Source organism: Entelurus aequoreus, linkage group LG24 (genome assembly GCF_033978785.1).
Source record: "Entelurus aequoreus isolate RoL-2023_Sb linkage group LG24, RoL_Eaeq_v1.1, whole genome shotgun sequence".
In the NCBI taxonomy this organism is placed as follows: domain Eukaryota; kingdom Metazoa; phylum Chordata; class Actinopteri; order Syngnathiformes; family Syngnathidae; genus Entelurus; species Entelurus aequoreus.
The window spans coordinates 41,609,566-41,627,891 of NC_084754.1; the positions used below are offsets into that span (position 1 = coordinate 41,609,566).

The following is an 18,326-nucleotide window of genomic DNA, read 5'->3' on the forward strand; positions in this document are numbered from 1 at the left end:
ATGTATAGAGTGCATTTCTTATATTCTTATATATATATATATATATATATATATATATATATATATATATATATATATATATATATATATATATATATATATAAGAAATACTTGAATTTAAGTATTTAAATGTACTTAAATATATATATATATATACGTATATATATATATATATATATATATATATATATATATATGTATATATATGTATATATATATATATATATATATATATATATATATATATATATATATATATATATGTATATATATATATATATATATATATATATATATATATATATATATATATATATATATATATATGTATATATATGTATATATATATATATGTATATATATATATATATATATACATATATATATATATATATATATATATATATATATATATATATATATATATATATATATATATATATATATATATATATATATATATATATATATATATAATAAATACTTGACTTTCAGTGAACTCTAGCTATAAATATACTCCTCTCCCTTAATAAAAATAAACAAATTTCTTTAACAAGGGTATGTCCTGCTTAACTTAAACCAGACTAAATTCAGTGTGCAGCTTTATTATGATAGAGTAGGTCTCCAACTTTCATCACTATAAAAACTACTGTGACAAAGAAAAAGTGACATATTTGTTCCGCTAATATGACATTTATTTTTATTTTTATTTAGGAACGTGAAAACAAAATAATCGGCTCTGTCGGACACCTATTTAACAAAAATACTGGACACGATTTCTTTGTCCAGGCACGTTTGGCAACCCCATTTTAACAGTTTATGTTTTGACCTGCGCATTGCGCAGGCAGTGATGACGTCACACGCTGGTGATAGTTACAGGGTTGCCAACGTGCCTTGACAAAGAAATCGTCCCGTATTTAGAAAGGAAAGTACGAATAATGAGCTGTCAATGGACGGACTTTGTCCAGTATTTTTTTTTAATGAAATAAGTGGCTAACAGAGCCGATTATTTTGTTTTCTTGTTCCCGGGTCGGTGCGCCCTGTGAAAGCAAAATATAAATAGTGACGTCACACGCCAGTTTTGACTTGGCAGTTTCGCCACAGTCGCCAACACGCAGCGAGCGAGCAGGCATCTTGTCATGTCAGTGCAGCAGATAACTCAAGTAAGTGTATACAAAAAGTAACTCAAGTAAGTGTATAAAAGTTCAAATACAATAAGCACAATATTTATGTGAGCGTGTTTGGGTCCGAGGTCCAGCAAACCTGCTCATTCAATGACGATATCACACATCCAGGTTGCAGCTTCGCTAGGAGCAGAGAGGTACGTGGCTTCAAACTATTAATGGTGTGTCATTTATTCCACTTTAATGAGCAATGGGCGTGTGTGATGCTGTTATTTAATGACAAATGACACAACATAGGATAAAGACAATCATCTCACCGAGAGGAGATCTCCTTCATGAACAATTGAAATGTTGCCAAGTCATATTAGTGGAACAAATATGTCACCCCTCGTATTGTCACAGTAGTTTTCATAGTGATGGAAGTTTGAGACCTGCTCTATCATAATAAAGCTGCACACTGAATTTATTCCGTTTTAAGTTAAGCAGGGAATACCCCTGTTAAAGAAATATGTTTATTTGTATTAAGTTAAACAGGAAATATTTATATTGAAGGCAAAAATGGGCACTTAAAGGCCTATTGAAATGAAATTTTCTCATTTAAACGGGGATAGCAGGTCCTCTCTATGTGTCATACTTGATCATTTCGCGATATTGCCATATTTTTGCTGTAAGGATTTAGTAGAGAACATAGACGATAAAGTTCGCAACTTTTGGTCGCTGATAAAAAAGCCTTGCCTGTACCGGAAGTAGCGTGACGTCACAGGTTGTGGAGCGCCTCACATCTGCACATTGTTTACAATCATGGCCACAAGCAGCGAGAGCCATTCGGACCGAGAAAGCGGCGATTACCCCATTAATTTGAGCGAGGATGAAAGATTTGTGGATGAGGAAAGTGAGAGTGAAGGATTAGAGGGCAGTGGAAGCGATTTAGATAGGGAAGATGCTGTGAGAGGCGGGTGGGACCTGATATTCAGCTGGGAATGACTAAAACAGTAAATAAACACAAGATTAGCCACAACACAACCAGGCTTATATTTAATATGCCACAAATTAATCCGCATAACAAACACCTCCCCCCTCCCGTCCATATAACCCGCCAATACAAATCAAACACCCGCACAACACACTCAATCCCACAGCCCAAAGTACCGTTCACCTCCCCAAAGTTCATACAGCACATATATTTCCCCAAAGTTACGTACGTGACATGCACATAGCGGCACGCACGTACGGGCAAGCGATCAAATGTTTGGAAGCCAAAGCTGCGTACTCACGGTAGCGCGTCTGCTATCCAACTCAAAGTCCTCCTGGTTGGGTTGCTGCAGCCGGCCGCTAATACACCGATCCCACCTACAGCTTTCTTCTTTGCTGTCTTCATTGTTCATTAAACAAATTGCAAAAGATTCACCAACACAGATGTCCAGAATACTGTGGAATTTTGCGATGAAAACAGACGGCTTAATAGCTGGCCACAATGGTGTCCCAATATGTCCGCACAATCCGTGACGTCACGCGCAAACGTCATCATACCAAGACGTTTTCAGCAGAATATTTCGCGGGAAATTTAAAATTGCACTTTACTAATCTAACCCGGCCGTATTGGCATGTGTTGCAATGTTAAGATTTCATCATTGATATATAAACTATCAGACTGCGTGGTCGGTAGTAGTGGCTTTCAGTAGGCTACTATATTTACTGTGACCAAGCTGTGAATAAATCAATGACTTGCAGTTCAGTAAAACATTTAGAAAACGTTGATGTATGACATTCTGACTACACAATTATACTATTATAGTATATATATATATATATATATATATATATATATATATATATATATATATATATATATATATATATATATATATATATATATATCATGTGTGTTTATATATATATATGTGTATGTATATATATATATATATGTGTATGTATGTATGTGTGTATATGTATACTGTATATATATACTGTGTATATATATATATATATATATATATATATATATATATATATATATAAAAAATATATATATACACAGTATATATATATATACAGTATATGTGTGTGTGTGTGTGTGTGTGTGTGTGTGTGTGTGTGTGTGTGTGTGTGTGTGTGTGTGTGTGTGTGTGTGTGTGTGTGTGTGTGTGTGTGTGTGTGTGTGTGTGTGTGTAAAGAACATATTGTCATGGCTGTGTTGAGTTTCCAATAATTTCTACAACTCTTATTTTTTTGTGATAGAGTGATTGGAGCACATACTTGTTGGTCACAAAAAACATTCATGAAGTTTGCTTCTTTTATGAATTTATTATGGGTCTACTGAAAATGTGAGCAAATGTGCTGGGTCAAAAGTATACATACAGCAATGTTAATGTTTGCTTACATGTCCCTTGGCAAGTTTCACTGCAATAAGGTGCTTTTGGTAGCCATCTACAAGCTTCTGCTTGAATTTTTGACCACAAAATTGGTGCAGTTCAGCTAAATGTGTTGCTTTTCTGACATGGACTTGTTTCTTCAGCATTGTCCACACGTTTAAGTCAGGACTTTGGGAAGGCCATTCTAAAACCTTCTTTCTAGCCTGATTTAGCCATTCCTTTACCATTTTTGAGGTGTTTGGGATCATTGTCCTGTTGGAACACCCAACTGCGCCCAAGACCCAACCTCCGGGCTGATGATTTTAGCTTGTCCTGAAGAATCTGGAAGTAATCCTCCTTTTTCATTGTCCCATTTACTCTGTGTAAAGCACCAGTTCCATTGGCAGCCAAACAGGCCCAGAGCATAATACTACCACCACCATGCTTGATGGTAGGCCTGGTGTTCCTGGGATTAAAGGCCTCACCTTTTCTCCTCCAAACATATTGCTGGGTAGTGTGGCCAAACAGCTCAATTTTTGTTTCATCTGACCACAGAACTTTCCTCCAGAAGGTCTTATCTTTGTCCATGTGATGTCAGATGAAACAAAAATTGAGCTGTTTGGCCAAAATAGATGAAACATTTTAGAAATTATTGGAAACTCAAGACAGCCTATGTCCTTCACAAGTATGTAAACTTTTGACCACGACTGTATATGCGGCTTATTGTCTGGTGTGGCTATTAGTGTTTTTTTTCTAACATGAGTGGTTGCGGCTTTTTAACCGATGCCTTTTTTTTAGTTTGGAAAATACGGTAAATAGGTAAGGTCTAATCGGAATTTTGTAAAGGTCCCAATAGGATGATAATCAAAGTGGTTTTAATACACTCATCCCAATAATAATAATAAACAAATCGTTAAATGGATAACTAAAACTGTAATGTGTCATATTTAGATGCAGCTCTTGGTTTGAATCTTATTAGAGGGTCTCTTTTTAAACAAACCCATTCAGCCAAAAGCAGATTTGGCAGAGGTGCAAGCAACATCTTCTAATGGAGTTTTATGTGTCAGCTGTATCTATGGTTACCAGGCGTGCACTCACAGCCATCGTAGATGTCGGTGGGGATGTGCACAGCCGTGTGACTGTGGTCTGTCAGGCGCTTAAAGGACGGGTCGTCCGTAAAGTCCGGGTGGATTCGGTATTTCCGCCCCTCCGTCTCGTTGGCGTCCAGCTTGGGAGGAAAGAAAGAAAGAACTATGAAGCTGGCTGATCAGCATGTGAAACATGTAGAAGAATACGTGGAATAATGATGCTAATAATGCTTTAAAGCTGAATTAGAAAACCACTTAATGACATTCTGCATTATGTATCAGCCTATTTGGGCGTTTTGCATCAATGGCAGCAGCATGGGCGCGACCATATATGAAGAAAGACACAATAAGATGTGGACGACTGCATGCAGGATGGAGACGAGAAGAAAGAACGAGGGGGTGTGTGAACACTTGCTTCCCAATAAAGCAACAGTGCAGGCTGCTCATCTATCTCGTCTGTCAATTAGAGGAAAAACCTGGCAGAAACCTCTTCACCTGCAAAAAAAAGCGAGTGGGAGGAGGGAGGAATTAAAGGCGGCGGCACAACAAGGAGAAAAAGAGAAGGGAGAGAAAGCCTCAGAGGAGAGGCAGGGCGAAAGATGTAGCATTAAGGCAACCAAGCGAAACACAAGAGTGGAAAAGGTGGAGATGGGAGGAGGAAGATGGAGGATGTGGAAGTGAGGACATGACACATCTGTCACATCTGCTTGACTGACAGCAGAAGTCATATGGACACAAGTATTGATGCACACCTCTTCAACAACTCAATCCAAAGCCCGAAATCTCAATTGTGCATTTGATAAAACAGCCGTGACTAGAAATGGGAATCTTATGGCAGTGTTTTTTCAACCACTAGTGTACTGTGAGATATTGTTTGGTGTGCCGTGGGAAATTATTAGAGATGTCCGATAATATCGGACGATAAATGCTTTAAAATGTAATATCGGCAATTATCGGTATCGTTTTTTTTATTATCGGTATCGTTTTTTAAATTTTTTTTTTATTAAATCAACATAAAAAACACAAGATACACTTGCAATTAGTGCACCAACCCAAAAAACCTCCCTCCCCCATTTACACTCATTCACACAAAAGGGTTATTTCTTTCTGTTATTAATATTCTGGTTCCTACATTATATATCAATATATATCAATACAGTCTGCAAGGGATACAGTCCGTAAGCACACATGATTGTGCGTGCTGCTGGTCCACTAATAGTACTAACCTTTAACAGTTAATTTTACTCATTTTCATTAATTACTAGTTTCTATGTAACTGTTTTTATATTGTTTTACTTTCTTTTTTATTCAAGAAAATGTAGTAAATTTATTTATCTTATTTTATTTTATTAATTTTAAAAAAAAAGGACCTTATCTTCACCATACCTGGTTGTCCAAATTAGTGTGTTAATTCCACGACTGTATATATCAGTATCGGTTGATATCGGTATCGGTTGATATCAGTATCAGTAATTAAAGAGTTGGACAATATCGGAATATCGGACATCAGCAAAAAGCCATTATCGGACATCCCCAGAAATTATGCAATTTCACCTAATTGGTCGGAAAAAAAGCCTTCTTGGTAAGGTTTATTCAGGTGTACTGGAGAGGAGGCTACGCCGGATGGTCGAACCTCGGATTCAGGAGGAACAGTGTGGTTTTCGTCCTGGTCCTGGAACTGTGGACCAGCTCTATACTCTCGGCAGGGTCCTTGAGGGTGCATGGGAGTTTGCCCAACCAGTCTACATGTGCTTTGTGGACTTGGAGAAGGCATTCGACCGTGTCCCTCGGTAAGTCCTGTGGGGAGTGCTCAGAGAGTATGGGGTATCGGACTGTCTTAATGTGGCAGTCCGCTCCCTGTATGATCAGTGTCAGAGGTTGGTCCGCATTGCCGGCAGTAAGTCGGACACGTTTCCAGTGAGGGTTAAACTCCGCCAGGGCTGCCCTTTGTCACCCATTCTGTTCATAACTTTTATGGACAGAATTTCTAGGCGCAGTCAAGGCGTTGAGGGGATCCGGTTTGGTGGCTACAGGATTAGGTCTCTGCTTTTTGCAGATGATGTGGTCCTGATGGCTTCATCTGGCCAGGATCTTCAGCTCTCACTGGATCGGTTCACAGCCGAGTGTGAAGCGACTGGGATGAGAATCAGCACCTCCAAGTCAGAGTCCATGGTTCTCGCCCGGAAAAGGGTGGAGTGCCATCTCCGGGTTGCGGAGGAGACCCTGCCCCAAGTGGAGGAGTTCAAGTACCTAGGAGTCTTGTTCACGAGTGAGGGAAGAGTGGATCGTGAGATCGACAGGCGGATCGCTGCGGCGTCTTCAGTAATGCGGACGCTGTATCGATCCGTTGTGGTGAAGAAGGAGCTGAGCCGGAAGGCAAAGCTCTCAATTTACCGGTCGATGTACGTTCCCATCCTCACCTATGGTCATGAGCTTTGGGTTATGACCGAAAGGACAAGATCACGGGTACAAACGGCCCAAATGAGTTTCCTCCGCCGGGTGGCGGGGCTCTCCCTTAGAGATAGGGTGAGAAGCTCTGCCATCCGGGAGGAGCTCAAAGTAAAGCCACTGCTCCTCCACATGGAGAGGAGCCAGATGAGGTGGTTCGGGCATCTGGTCAGGATGCCACCCGAACGCCTCCCTAGGGAGGTGTTTAGGGCACGTCCGACCGGTAGGAGGCCACGGGGAAGACCCAGGACACTTTGGGAAGACTATGTCTCCCGGCTGGCCTGAGAACACCTCGGGATCCTTCGGGAAGAGCTGGACAAAGTGGCTGGGGAGAGGGAAGTCTGGGCTTCCCTGCTTAGGCTGCTGCCCCCGCGACCTGACCTCGGATAAGCGGAAGAAGATGGATGGTCGGAAAAATAATTTTTTGCAAACCAATACCGTATTTTCCGGATTATAAAGCGCAGTTTTTTTTTCATAGCTTGGGGTGCATAGGGTGTGACTTATACTCAGGAGCGACTTATGTGTGAAATGATTAACACATTAGCGTAAAATATCAACTAATATTATTTATCTCATCCACGTAAGAGACTAGGCGTATATCAGCAATGGTCACACACACACACACGCCAACCAATACAAATTTGGCGGGGGCAGGTCATGGTAGAAGTGCATTGTGAAAAAAAATAACATGCTACCTGCTACTACTTCCGTACCTATGAAAATTGATCACATCAACATTGGCGGTAACTTAGAAAAACTGAGAAGAGCTGAACAAAATTGGCAGCGAAAAGGAAATCATATACCGTATTTTTCGGACTAGAAGTCGCAGTTTTTTTCATAGTTATGCGGGGGTGCGACTTATACTCGGGAGCGACTTATGTGTGAAATTATTAACACATTACCGTAAAATATCAAATAATATTATTTAGCTCATTCACGTAAGAGACTAGACGTATAAGATTTCATGGGATTTAGCGATTAGGAGTGACAGATTGTTTGATAAACGTATAGCATGTTCTATATGTTATAGTTATTTGAATGACTCTTACCATAATATGTTACGTTAACATACCAGGCACGTTCTCAGTTGGTTATTTATGCCTCATATAACGTACACTTATTCAGCCTGTTGTTCACTATTCTTTATTTATTTTAAATTGCCTTTCAAATGTCTATTCTTGGTGTTGGGTTTTATCAAATAAATTTCCCCCAAAAATGCGACTTATACTCCAGTGCGACTTATATTTGTTTTTTTCCTTCTTTATTATGCATTTTCGGCCGGTGCGACTTATACTCCGGAGCGACTTATCCTCCGGAGCGACTTATACTCCGAAAAATACGGTAATTATAATCCGCAAACAATGTGCCGTTGTAGAGTGTCTGTGCTGTCTGGAGATCAGCAGTGTAACCATGTAATACTATTCCGTACCAGTAGGTGGCAGCAGGTAGCTCATTGCTTTGTAAGTTTACAAGAGGATTAATGATGGCTATGGTTTCAAGTCATATCGAACAATTGCGTCAGGTGTTTGATGAGAACGACTTTATATTGTCAATATAGGCTATTGAGTTTCGTTTTAAATTTTTTTGCTGGTGGTGTCCGTCATGTATTTGTTACTCGGGTCACGGGACAATACCGGAACCATTGTAAGGGGAATTTAAAGGCGGGGGACACAGGATATGATATGTGTTGTGTGTTGGACACCTGGAAGTGGAAAAAGGGAATGGGATTTTTATTTATTTATTTTTTTGTCATAAAAAAATACAATATGTGTGCTTACGGACTGTGTCCCTGCAGACTGTATTGATCTATATTGATATATAATGTATGTATTGTGTTTTTTATGTTGATTTAATAAAAAAAATATATTTTATTTTTTTTTTACATGTGATTGTGGTTCTTTGGTCAAAATGTTGCATAGATGATGTTTTACACATCATCTTCAAGTCGCTTTCTGACAGACTCTTCAGGATGCGCCGTTTTGTGGGCGGTCTTATTTATGTGGCTCACCTTCGACGGCATCTTCTCCCCGTCATCTTTGTTGTAGCGGTGTAGCGGGCAAGGACGGGTGTGGAAGAAGTGTCAAAAGATGGCGCTAACTGTTTTAATGACATTCACACTTTACTTCAATCAATAACGGAGCAGCATCTTCTCATCCGTGGCTCACTAGTGCAACAACAACACCCGAAATGTGTCCCGTGAAAAACCGTCCGACCAGAACTCTCTAATAACTAAAGTTTATTGGGTGAATAATGTAAACTCACTAAACCGGTATGTTTAAGTGCTTTCATGGTGAGTTTACTGACAGATATAAGTTACAACTTTACACTACTTTATATTAGAAATGGCAACAGCGGAGGATGAATGTCACATAACAAGAAAATTGAGAAAAATAAGAAGCTTATTGACTACGAACTACAAAGGCGGAGGCGCACACATTTTTAGGACTTGTGCAGATCCCAAATACACATCAGCAGGTACCAGAAGGTAAGAAAAATTGCTTTTGCATAATACTGCGAAACATTGTCTGCTAATATATGCCATTTTGCAGTCCTTATACACACACCATAATAATACTCGTATGTTGAAGAGTACGTCTTACTGTAGTCGTAACGCGCCGACAATGCACCAAGCGGTGTGGCTTCATAGCTTTTTGAGGGCCGTGTGAAGTGTCCTATATTCTCAATAGAACATTTAAAGTTTTGGTGTAATTTACTGGCGTCATCTTGCAGTCTGCATGTATCTCTTATGTGTGACTGCCATCCACTGGTTAAACTTATTACACCATTTACCAAATAAAATAGCTTCGAGGTTGGTAAGCACAACCAAAATATTCCGTACATTAGGCGCACCGGGTTTTGAGAAAATGAAAGGATTTTAGGTGCGCCGTATAGTCCGAAAAATACGGTAGTTTTACATTTATTTTCGTTTCTCTAAATAAGCGTTTCTCACTTGCAACGTTAAATAAACAGTGCATTTGTAGTGACCTGGCTGTTCAGGGTAAGGAGTTTTTTTTATTTTAAACTGAGTGCACCACAGGGCTAGTGACAGTGTGTGTGCATGAAAATGAGGACAGTTCAGCTAGTTCTTGTTTTGGCTTCATTATTAAATAGAATTTTGAGACATTTGCTTAATATATAGTGCTGTAAAGCGTACAAAGTGTACAAACTTTGACTAAAAGATGAGACTTTTGTCAAAACTTTAACCTATTATTCATATTGAAACATTTTTCTTCTGTAGAAATTTGCTTCAATATACAAATGTTTAGTTTTTATCCTTTTTTTATTCACGAACCCTATTCAAGAACAGAACAACTATGTACATTGAGGTTCTACTGTAGGCATCAAAAGCCAGACAAAACGTTGGATTTCAAACCATCTTCACGCGTGATGTCATGACTTCACTGCAAAAACCGAAATCTAAGTAAGATGAAATATCTAAAATAAGGGTGATATTTGCTTATTTTCTGTCTGATAAGATAATTCTTCTCACTAAGCAGATTTTATGTTAGTGTTTTACTTGTTTTAAGTGTTTTGGTCCTAAATGATCTCAGTAAGATATTACAGCTTGTTGCTGAGATTGTATGACCTATATTGAGTAAAACATGCTTGAAACTAGAATATAAACTGTTGCAAAGCTGTGTCATCAACACTCACAAGTATAAAACTCCTTCTTTAAAGTAATATTTTTTTATTTCAAGCATGAAAAAAAAAATCATGACTTTGACACAATTGTGTCTCATAATTAAAACAGATGACAGCCAAATGGACTTTGCTGTTTTATTTTCAATGAAACAATAGAAAATACGCACTCATAAAGTAGTACAGTTGGCACAGTACAGTAAACTGACAGTTAATATTTAAACATTTAGCATGTGACATTTCAAACTATTTTGAACAGAAAAGGTTCATGCACATTCAGATGAATTCTTCAAAATTACAATTAAAAATAATTTTGGCCGGGGGCCGGGCTGTATATATGCGCACTTATCGACTGAAAGAGCACGCACTTGGCGCGATGATGTCATGTTATCGATGGAAAAATGCATTTTTAGACAATATGATTTGCCTGAGCGGCTAGGAGACTCCGAGAGTAACAAGCAGTTGCCTTGTTGCCTTTCCATTAAGAACAATAAATTAGTTTTTAGTATAAGTTTGCTGGTTTCAAGAAATGTAATGCCGAGCGCATATCATTATGTCAGGATAATGGCACTAGCATTTACTTCATTTAAGAATATTTTTCAACATATTGAGCAAAAAGGTCTCTTTTTTTTTTTTTCTACCAAGAAAAGTGCACTTGTTATTAGTGAGAATATACTTATTTTAAGGTATTTTTGGATTCATTGAAGTTAGCTAATTTTACTTGTTTTGGAAAGTCTTGACAAGCCAAATTTTCTTGTTCTATTGGCAGATAATTTTGCTTAGTTCAAATAAAATACCCACATTTTTGTATATTTTTTTCTTGTTTTTGAACACTGACTTTTTGCAGTGTTGGACCCCGACTTAAACAAGTTGAAAAACTTATTGGGGTGTTACCATTTAGTGGTCAATTGTAAGGAATATGTACTGTACTGTGCAGTCTACTAATAAACGTTTCAATCAATCAATCAATCAATGACAAGCTGTCAGCAAATCTTGTAAATTCAGTGAGCGTCTAAAAAAAAAAAAAAAGTTTTTGCTTGTTTTCTGGAATTTTTGGATACCACCACCCAGGGTGCTAATGACAGTAATTCAGAACAAACAGTGTGATGAGAACCATAGAACCAGAAATGTATGTTTGTGCGCTATTGGAAAGAGTCTTCAAGTTAATTTTACCAAGCAGATGCTGACTTAAATATAGTAAAAAGTCTAATGTAGAGGTCTTCAAAGTACGGTATTGTGGACCTCCCCTCAGAAAACATAGCCCGTTTGGGACCTCTGCTATTCAAGACCTGGGCAAAATACGGCCCAATGGCCACATGCGGCCCGTTATGATTTTCAATCTGGCCCGCCAGACGTTCTACATAATTTTTTTAGACCTTTAACATCAAAACTGTCGCCGCCATTATGATGTGCAATGCTGTTTTTTAATGGCCGTAAGTCTTGAACTATAGAAAGTATTTCAATGGTTGAAATCTGCACTTTTGAGTGTTATAGGAGTTATTACTATAATCTAGGTCACAGCAGCTCAGACCAGGAAAAAAGCAGAGTGGGCAGGGTTTGTTTTCAGAGCAGCCAGCCCCAAACACGTGTCAGAAACCGATGCGGAAGCACATATTTACGTGATAATATATGGGTGTTTATTACACTTTGCATTAGGGCTGCAACAACTAATCGATTAAAATCGATTATTAAAATATTTGCCGATTAATTTAGTCATCGATTCGTTGGATCTATGCTATGCGCATGCGCAGAGGTTTTTTTTTAAATAATTTTTTTGTATTTGTATTTTTTTATTTTATTTTTTTAATAAACCTTTATTTATAAACTGCAACATTTGCAAACAGCTGAGAAACAATAATCAAAATAAGTATGGTGCCAGTATGCTGTTTTTTTTTCAATAAAATACTGGATAGGATAGAAATGTAGTTTGTCTCTTTTATCCGATGATTAATCGAAGTAATAATCGACAGATTAATTGATTATCAAATTAATTGTTAGTTGCAGCCCTACTTTGCATTCATGTTTTGCTGTTTTTTACATTTTTGTTGTGTTTTGCTTGATTGTAGAAGATGTATATCGAGGACCTGGTCTTAGAAGTAAAATATGTTCATATTTTGTTAATATTCAGTGTTTTATTGTTCATAGTTAATATTGTAAATCCCGCTGTCTTTATTTTAATGTACATTTTGGGTGTCCCATTCAGTAAAAAACTGTAAATTGCATTCCGTTTTTTGAGGTGGTCTGTCATTACGTTTTTAGAATTATATTGGACATTGTGACTTTTGGTATTAGTGTTCCTGGAAAAAAGGGAGCCAAACACACATACTGTACAGCAGATTTTTACAGCTAAATGTGTATATATCATTTATACACACATACACATTGGCCCCCCTGACAATTTTTTTTCTCTCAATGTCATAATACTTGCCCAGCTCTGCTCTATTACATGAAAGCTCAATGCGTTCAGCAATCATTAGCCTTACCGTTGAGGGTTATTTTGTATGTTTCTTACCGTATTTTTTGGACTATAAGCCGCTCCGGAGTATAAGTCGCACCGGCCGAAAATGCATAATAAAGAAGGAAAAAACATATATAAGTCGCACTGGAGTATAAGTTGCATTTTTTTGGGGAAATTTATTTGATACAAGTCAACACCAAGAATAGACATTTGAAAGGCAATTTAAAATAAATAAAGAATAGTGAACAACAGGCTGAATAAGTGTACGTTATATCAGGCATAAATAACCAACTGAGAACGTGCCTGGTATGTTAACGTAACATACTATGGTAAGAGTAATTCAAATAACTATAACATATAGAACATGCTATACGTTTACCAAACAATCTGTCACTCCTAATCGCTAAATCCCATGAAATCTTATACGTCTAGTCTCTTACGTGAATGAGCTAATAATATTATTTGATATTTTACGCTAATGTGTTAATAATTTCACACATAAGTCGCTCCTGAGTATAAGTCGCACCCCCAGCCAAACCATGAAAAAAACTGCGACTTATAGTCCGAAAAATACGGTATATTATTCGTTTTTCTCAAGTTGCTACTGTTTTCTGAGTGTGAGTAGTTTTATTGTATTCCAGTTTCATTACACAGTACTTCACTGCGTTTTATACTTGTGTGACAATTCCAAATGGTACCTGTACAGGTAAGACAGGTTTTCTGGTGGTTACACTTTGAGATTGAAATGAAATAATTCACTATACATTTTGTGTAAAAAAAAAAAATCAAATAAATAATGCACTGCAAAAAGTCAGTGTTCAAAAACAAGAAAAAAAAAATACAAAAATGAGGAGTATTTTACTTGAACTAAGCAAAATTATCTGCCAATAGAACAAGAAAATTTGGCTTGTCAAGACTTTCCAAAACAAGTAAAATTAGCTAACCTCAATGAACCCAAAAATACCTTAAAATAAGTATATTCTCACTAACAACAAGTGCACTTGTTATCAATGAATTTTCAGAGTTTGTTGATCTAGTGACGCACGCCGACAATATAATCATAATGGGAGACTTTAACATCCATATGAATACCCCATCGGACCCTCCATGCGTGGCGCTCCAGACTATAATTGATAGCTGTGGTCTTACACAAATAATAAATGAACCTCGACAACATGACATCATCGCGCCAAGTGCGTGCTCTTTCAGTCAATTAGTGCACATATATACAGCCCGGCCCCCGGACACATTTTTTTTAATTGTAATTTTGAAGAATTCATCTGTGCATGAACTATTTCTGTTCAAAATTGTTAGAAATGTCACATGTTAAATGTTTAAATATTAACTGTCAGTTTACTGTACTGTGCCAACTGTACTACTATATGAGTATGTGTTTTCTATTGTTTCATTGAAAATAAAACAGCAAAGTCCATTTGGCTGTTATCTGTTTTTAATTATGAGACACATTTGTGTCAAAGTCTTGATTTTTTTATTTCATGCTTGAAGTAAGAAATTATTACTTTAAAAAAATAGTTTTATACTTGTGAGTGTTGATGACACAGCTTTGCAACAGTTGATATTCTAGTTTCAAGCATGTTTTACTCAATATAGGTCATACAATCTCAGCAACAAGCTGTAATATCTTACTGAGATCATTTAGGACCAAAACACTTAAAACAAGTAAAACACTCTAACATCAAATTTGCTTAGTGAGAAGAATTATCTTATCAGACAGAAAATAAGCAAATATCACCCTTATTTGAGATATTTCATCTTACTTAGATTTCAGTTTTTGCAGTGTAAACACGGTACAATTGCAAATCACATACAGTGGAGGCAGAAGGGAAAGAAGCACTTACGTTGTCCTTTGAGTTGTAGTACGCAATTTCATCATCCTGCAAACAAGCACATTACCAAACAGAAACATAACTATAATGTGACAGGAAAAAGCGTTGTATTCCGACTTCGTTAGTTTAATGCTATAAAGAGACAATGAGAGGGTTACCACACGGGACCCCTAATGCGTCATAACGTGCAACATTTACTGATGGAGCCGCAATCACTGCGAACATCACACTTTGAAGCAGCTGTAATAAACCGCTTGAGATGATGAAATAGATCCAAATAGATGACTTGTTTGTCCTCGTATTTCTTGAGGCAAAATTTGTATGCAGTAGAATAAGCCATGCAAACCAAACTGCAGTATTTTAAGGACCATAGGGCGCACCGGATTATAAGGCGCACTGCCGATGAGTGGGTCTATTTAGGTCAATTTTCATTCAAAAGGCGCAATTTGATTATAAGGCGCATTAAAGGATCAAAATAAATATTATGATAATTTTTTCTTCATTTAAAACATTTCATTGTGGTCTACATAACATGTAATGATGGTATTTTGGTCAAAATGTTGCATAGATGATGTCATACAGACCATCTTCAAGTCTCTTTCTGACCATCTCTTCAGGACGTGCCTCCACTTCGACAGCGTCTTCTCCCTGCCATCTTTGTTGTACCAGTAGTTTCTAGCGCTTCCATAGTAGGGATGTAACGATACACGGTATAACGATAAACCGCGGTAAAATTCCAGACGGTTAGTAACACCGTTTAAATTTTTAATTACCGGACTGAGAGTTAGCATGCAGCAGGCGATGTGTCGGGAACTTTGTTACAACTTGTTTATAAAGTCTGTAGTTTGTTGACTGGGATGTTCACTCCTCCTTTAATTTAACTGCTAACTTTGTTAGTGTTCCAACGATATCAATACTCGCTCAAATGTTTTGTCATTTCATCGAATTGAACGCTGGCTGAGTTGTCGGTGAAGCACTAAGATTGTGTGTTAGACGTGAGAGGTATCACTCTTGTTTATTTTTGTTTGCCAAACTGTTGCACTGAAGTACCGTATTTTTCGGACTATAAGTCAATGTTTTTTTCATAGTTTGACCGGGGGTGCGACTTATACTCAGGAGCGACTTATGTGTGAAATTATTAACACATTAGCGTAAAATATCAAATAATATTATTTAGCTCATTCACGTAAGAGACTAGACGTATAAGATTTCATGGGATTTAGGAGTGACAGATTGTTTGGTAAACGTATAGCATGTTCTATATGTTATAGTTATTTGAATGACTCTTGCCATAATATGTTACGTTAACATACCAGGCACGTTCTCAGTTGGTTATTTATGCCTCATATAACGTACACTTATTCAGCCTGTTGTTCACTATTCTTTATTTATTTTAAATTGCCTTTCAAATGTCTATTCTTGGTGTTGGCTTTTATCAAATAAATTTCCCCAAAAAATACGACTTATACTCCAGTGCGGCTTATATATGTTTTTTTCCTTCTTTATTATGCATTTTCGGCCGGTGCCACTTATACTCCGAAAAACACGGTATATGGCTGTTGTTGAAGAACAAAGCTTGTGTATTTGACTTTATCTTCATTAGCCAAACTGCTTTGTGTTTTATATTGATATCAAAAAGTAAACACCATGTTTTTTACGTTACTTGTTTTTTACATTCCACAAAGTAACGTCTTTAATAACCATTCTTGTGACATATCGTTTTGTTAATGTTTTATGGTGTATAATTAATACCTGTATGACATATTTCTGCTCAAACTCTTAATAGATCTGTCCCGATACAGCATGTACATGTACACACATTAAAACATGTAAATGTGTGCACCATATTTTTCGGACTATAAGTCACAGTTTGTTTCATAGTTTGGCCGGGGGTGCGACTTATACTCAGGAGTGACTTATGTGTGAAATTATTAACACATTACAGTAAAATATAAAATAATATTATTTAGCTCATTCACGTAAGAGACTTTCATGGGATTTAGCGATTAGGAGTGACAGATTGTTTGGTAAACGTATAGCATGTTCCATATGTTATAGTTATTAGAATGACTCTTACCATAATATGTTACGTTAACATACCAGGCACGTTCTCAGTTGGTTATTTATGCCTCATATAACGTACACTTATTCAGCCTGTTGTTCACTATTCTTTATTTATTTTAAATTGCCTTTCAAATGTCTATTCTTGGTGTTGGCTTTTATCAAATACATTTCCCCAAAAAATGCAACTTATACTCCAATGGGACTTATATATGTTTTTCCCCTTCTTTATTATGCATTTTCGGCCGATGCGACTTATACTCCGGAGCGACTTATACTCCGAACAATACGGTATATGGCTGTTGTTGAAGAACAAAGCTTGTTTATTTGACTTTATCTTCATTAGCCAAACTGCTTTGTGTTTTATATTGATATCAAAAAGTAAACACCATGTTTTTTACATTCCACAAAGTAACGACTTTAATAACCGTTCATGTGACATAGCGTTTTGTTAATGTTTTATGGTGTATAATTAATACCTGTACGACATATTTCTGCTCAAACTCTTAATAGATCTGTCCCGATACAGCATGTACATGTGTGTACATAACTTAAAAAATACCTCTCTCTATAAAAATGTAAAATCATGTATCATCATGTAATAAAAATGATGATACTATTAATTAACAAAAACACAAATATTTGTCATTGAATATATAGATAACGTTTATCTAGAGCATTTTTTAGATTTTACAAATGACATGATGGTATTACGTTCACACCCCAACACTGTTTTACCAAACATAATGAATAATCATGATTAATAATTGTGATATCAATATTGATCAAAATAACCTTAATTATTATTTTGCCCATAATCGTGCAGTCCTATGTGTAAGACTGGATCTCAAACATGAACACTATTTTTATCTATATGGACAAAAAGTGCAGTTACGTCTTATGTCCATAAGGTGCCATCTTGCGAAATGTTCCCATTTATTTTTTATTTATTTATTGTATTATTTTGTTTCTGCCATATTACTTTTTTTCTAATGCTTGTGTTGCTATCATATGCACATTTAACTTTCTACCTGAGGTACATATATAATGTGTCGTTTGTGTGTTTTTAAATACAATTTGGTTAAAGGATTTTAGTATAAGTAGTTTTTGAAAATGTTGAGCACATTGAAAATTACCGCAATAATAATAATAACCCTGATCATTTTAGTCGCAATAACCGTGATAAGAAATTGTCATACCGTGACATCCCTATTCCATAGCGAGTCTACTGACAGATATGTTAGAACTCTATACTACTTTTGTATTAGAAATGGCAACATGGGTGGATGAATGCTCCATAACAAGAGGAT

At 36.7% G+C, this 18,326-nt stretch overlaps 1 protein-coding gene across 1 annotated transcript in view; it reads right to left on the bottom strand.

Annotated features, from left to right (window-relative positions):
* The window catches only part of LOC133641805 (voltage-dependent calcium channel subunit alpha-2/delta-1-like), a 421,610-nt gene that overhangs the window by 238,004 nt on the left and 165,280 nt on the right, over positions 1-18,326 (bottom strand). Inside the window, exon 7 of the mRNA XM_062035835.1 lies at positions 4,574-4,703. Within this exon, the coding sequence (XP_061891819.1) occupies positions 4,574-4,703 (130 nt within the window). The remainder of the gene's footprint in view (positions 1-4,573; positions 4,704-18,326) is intronic.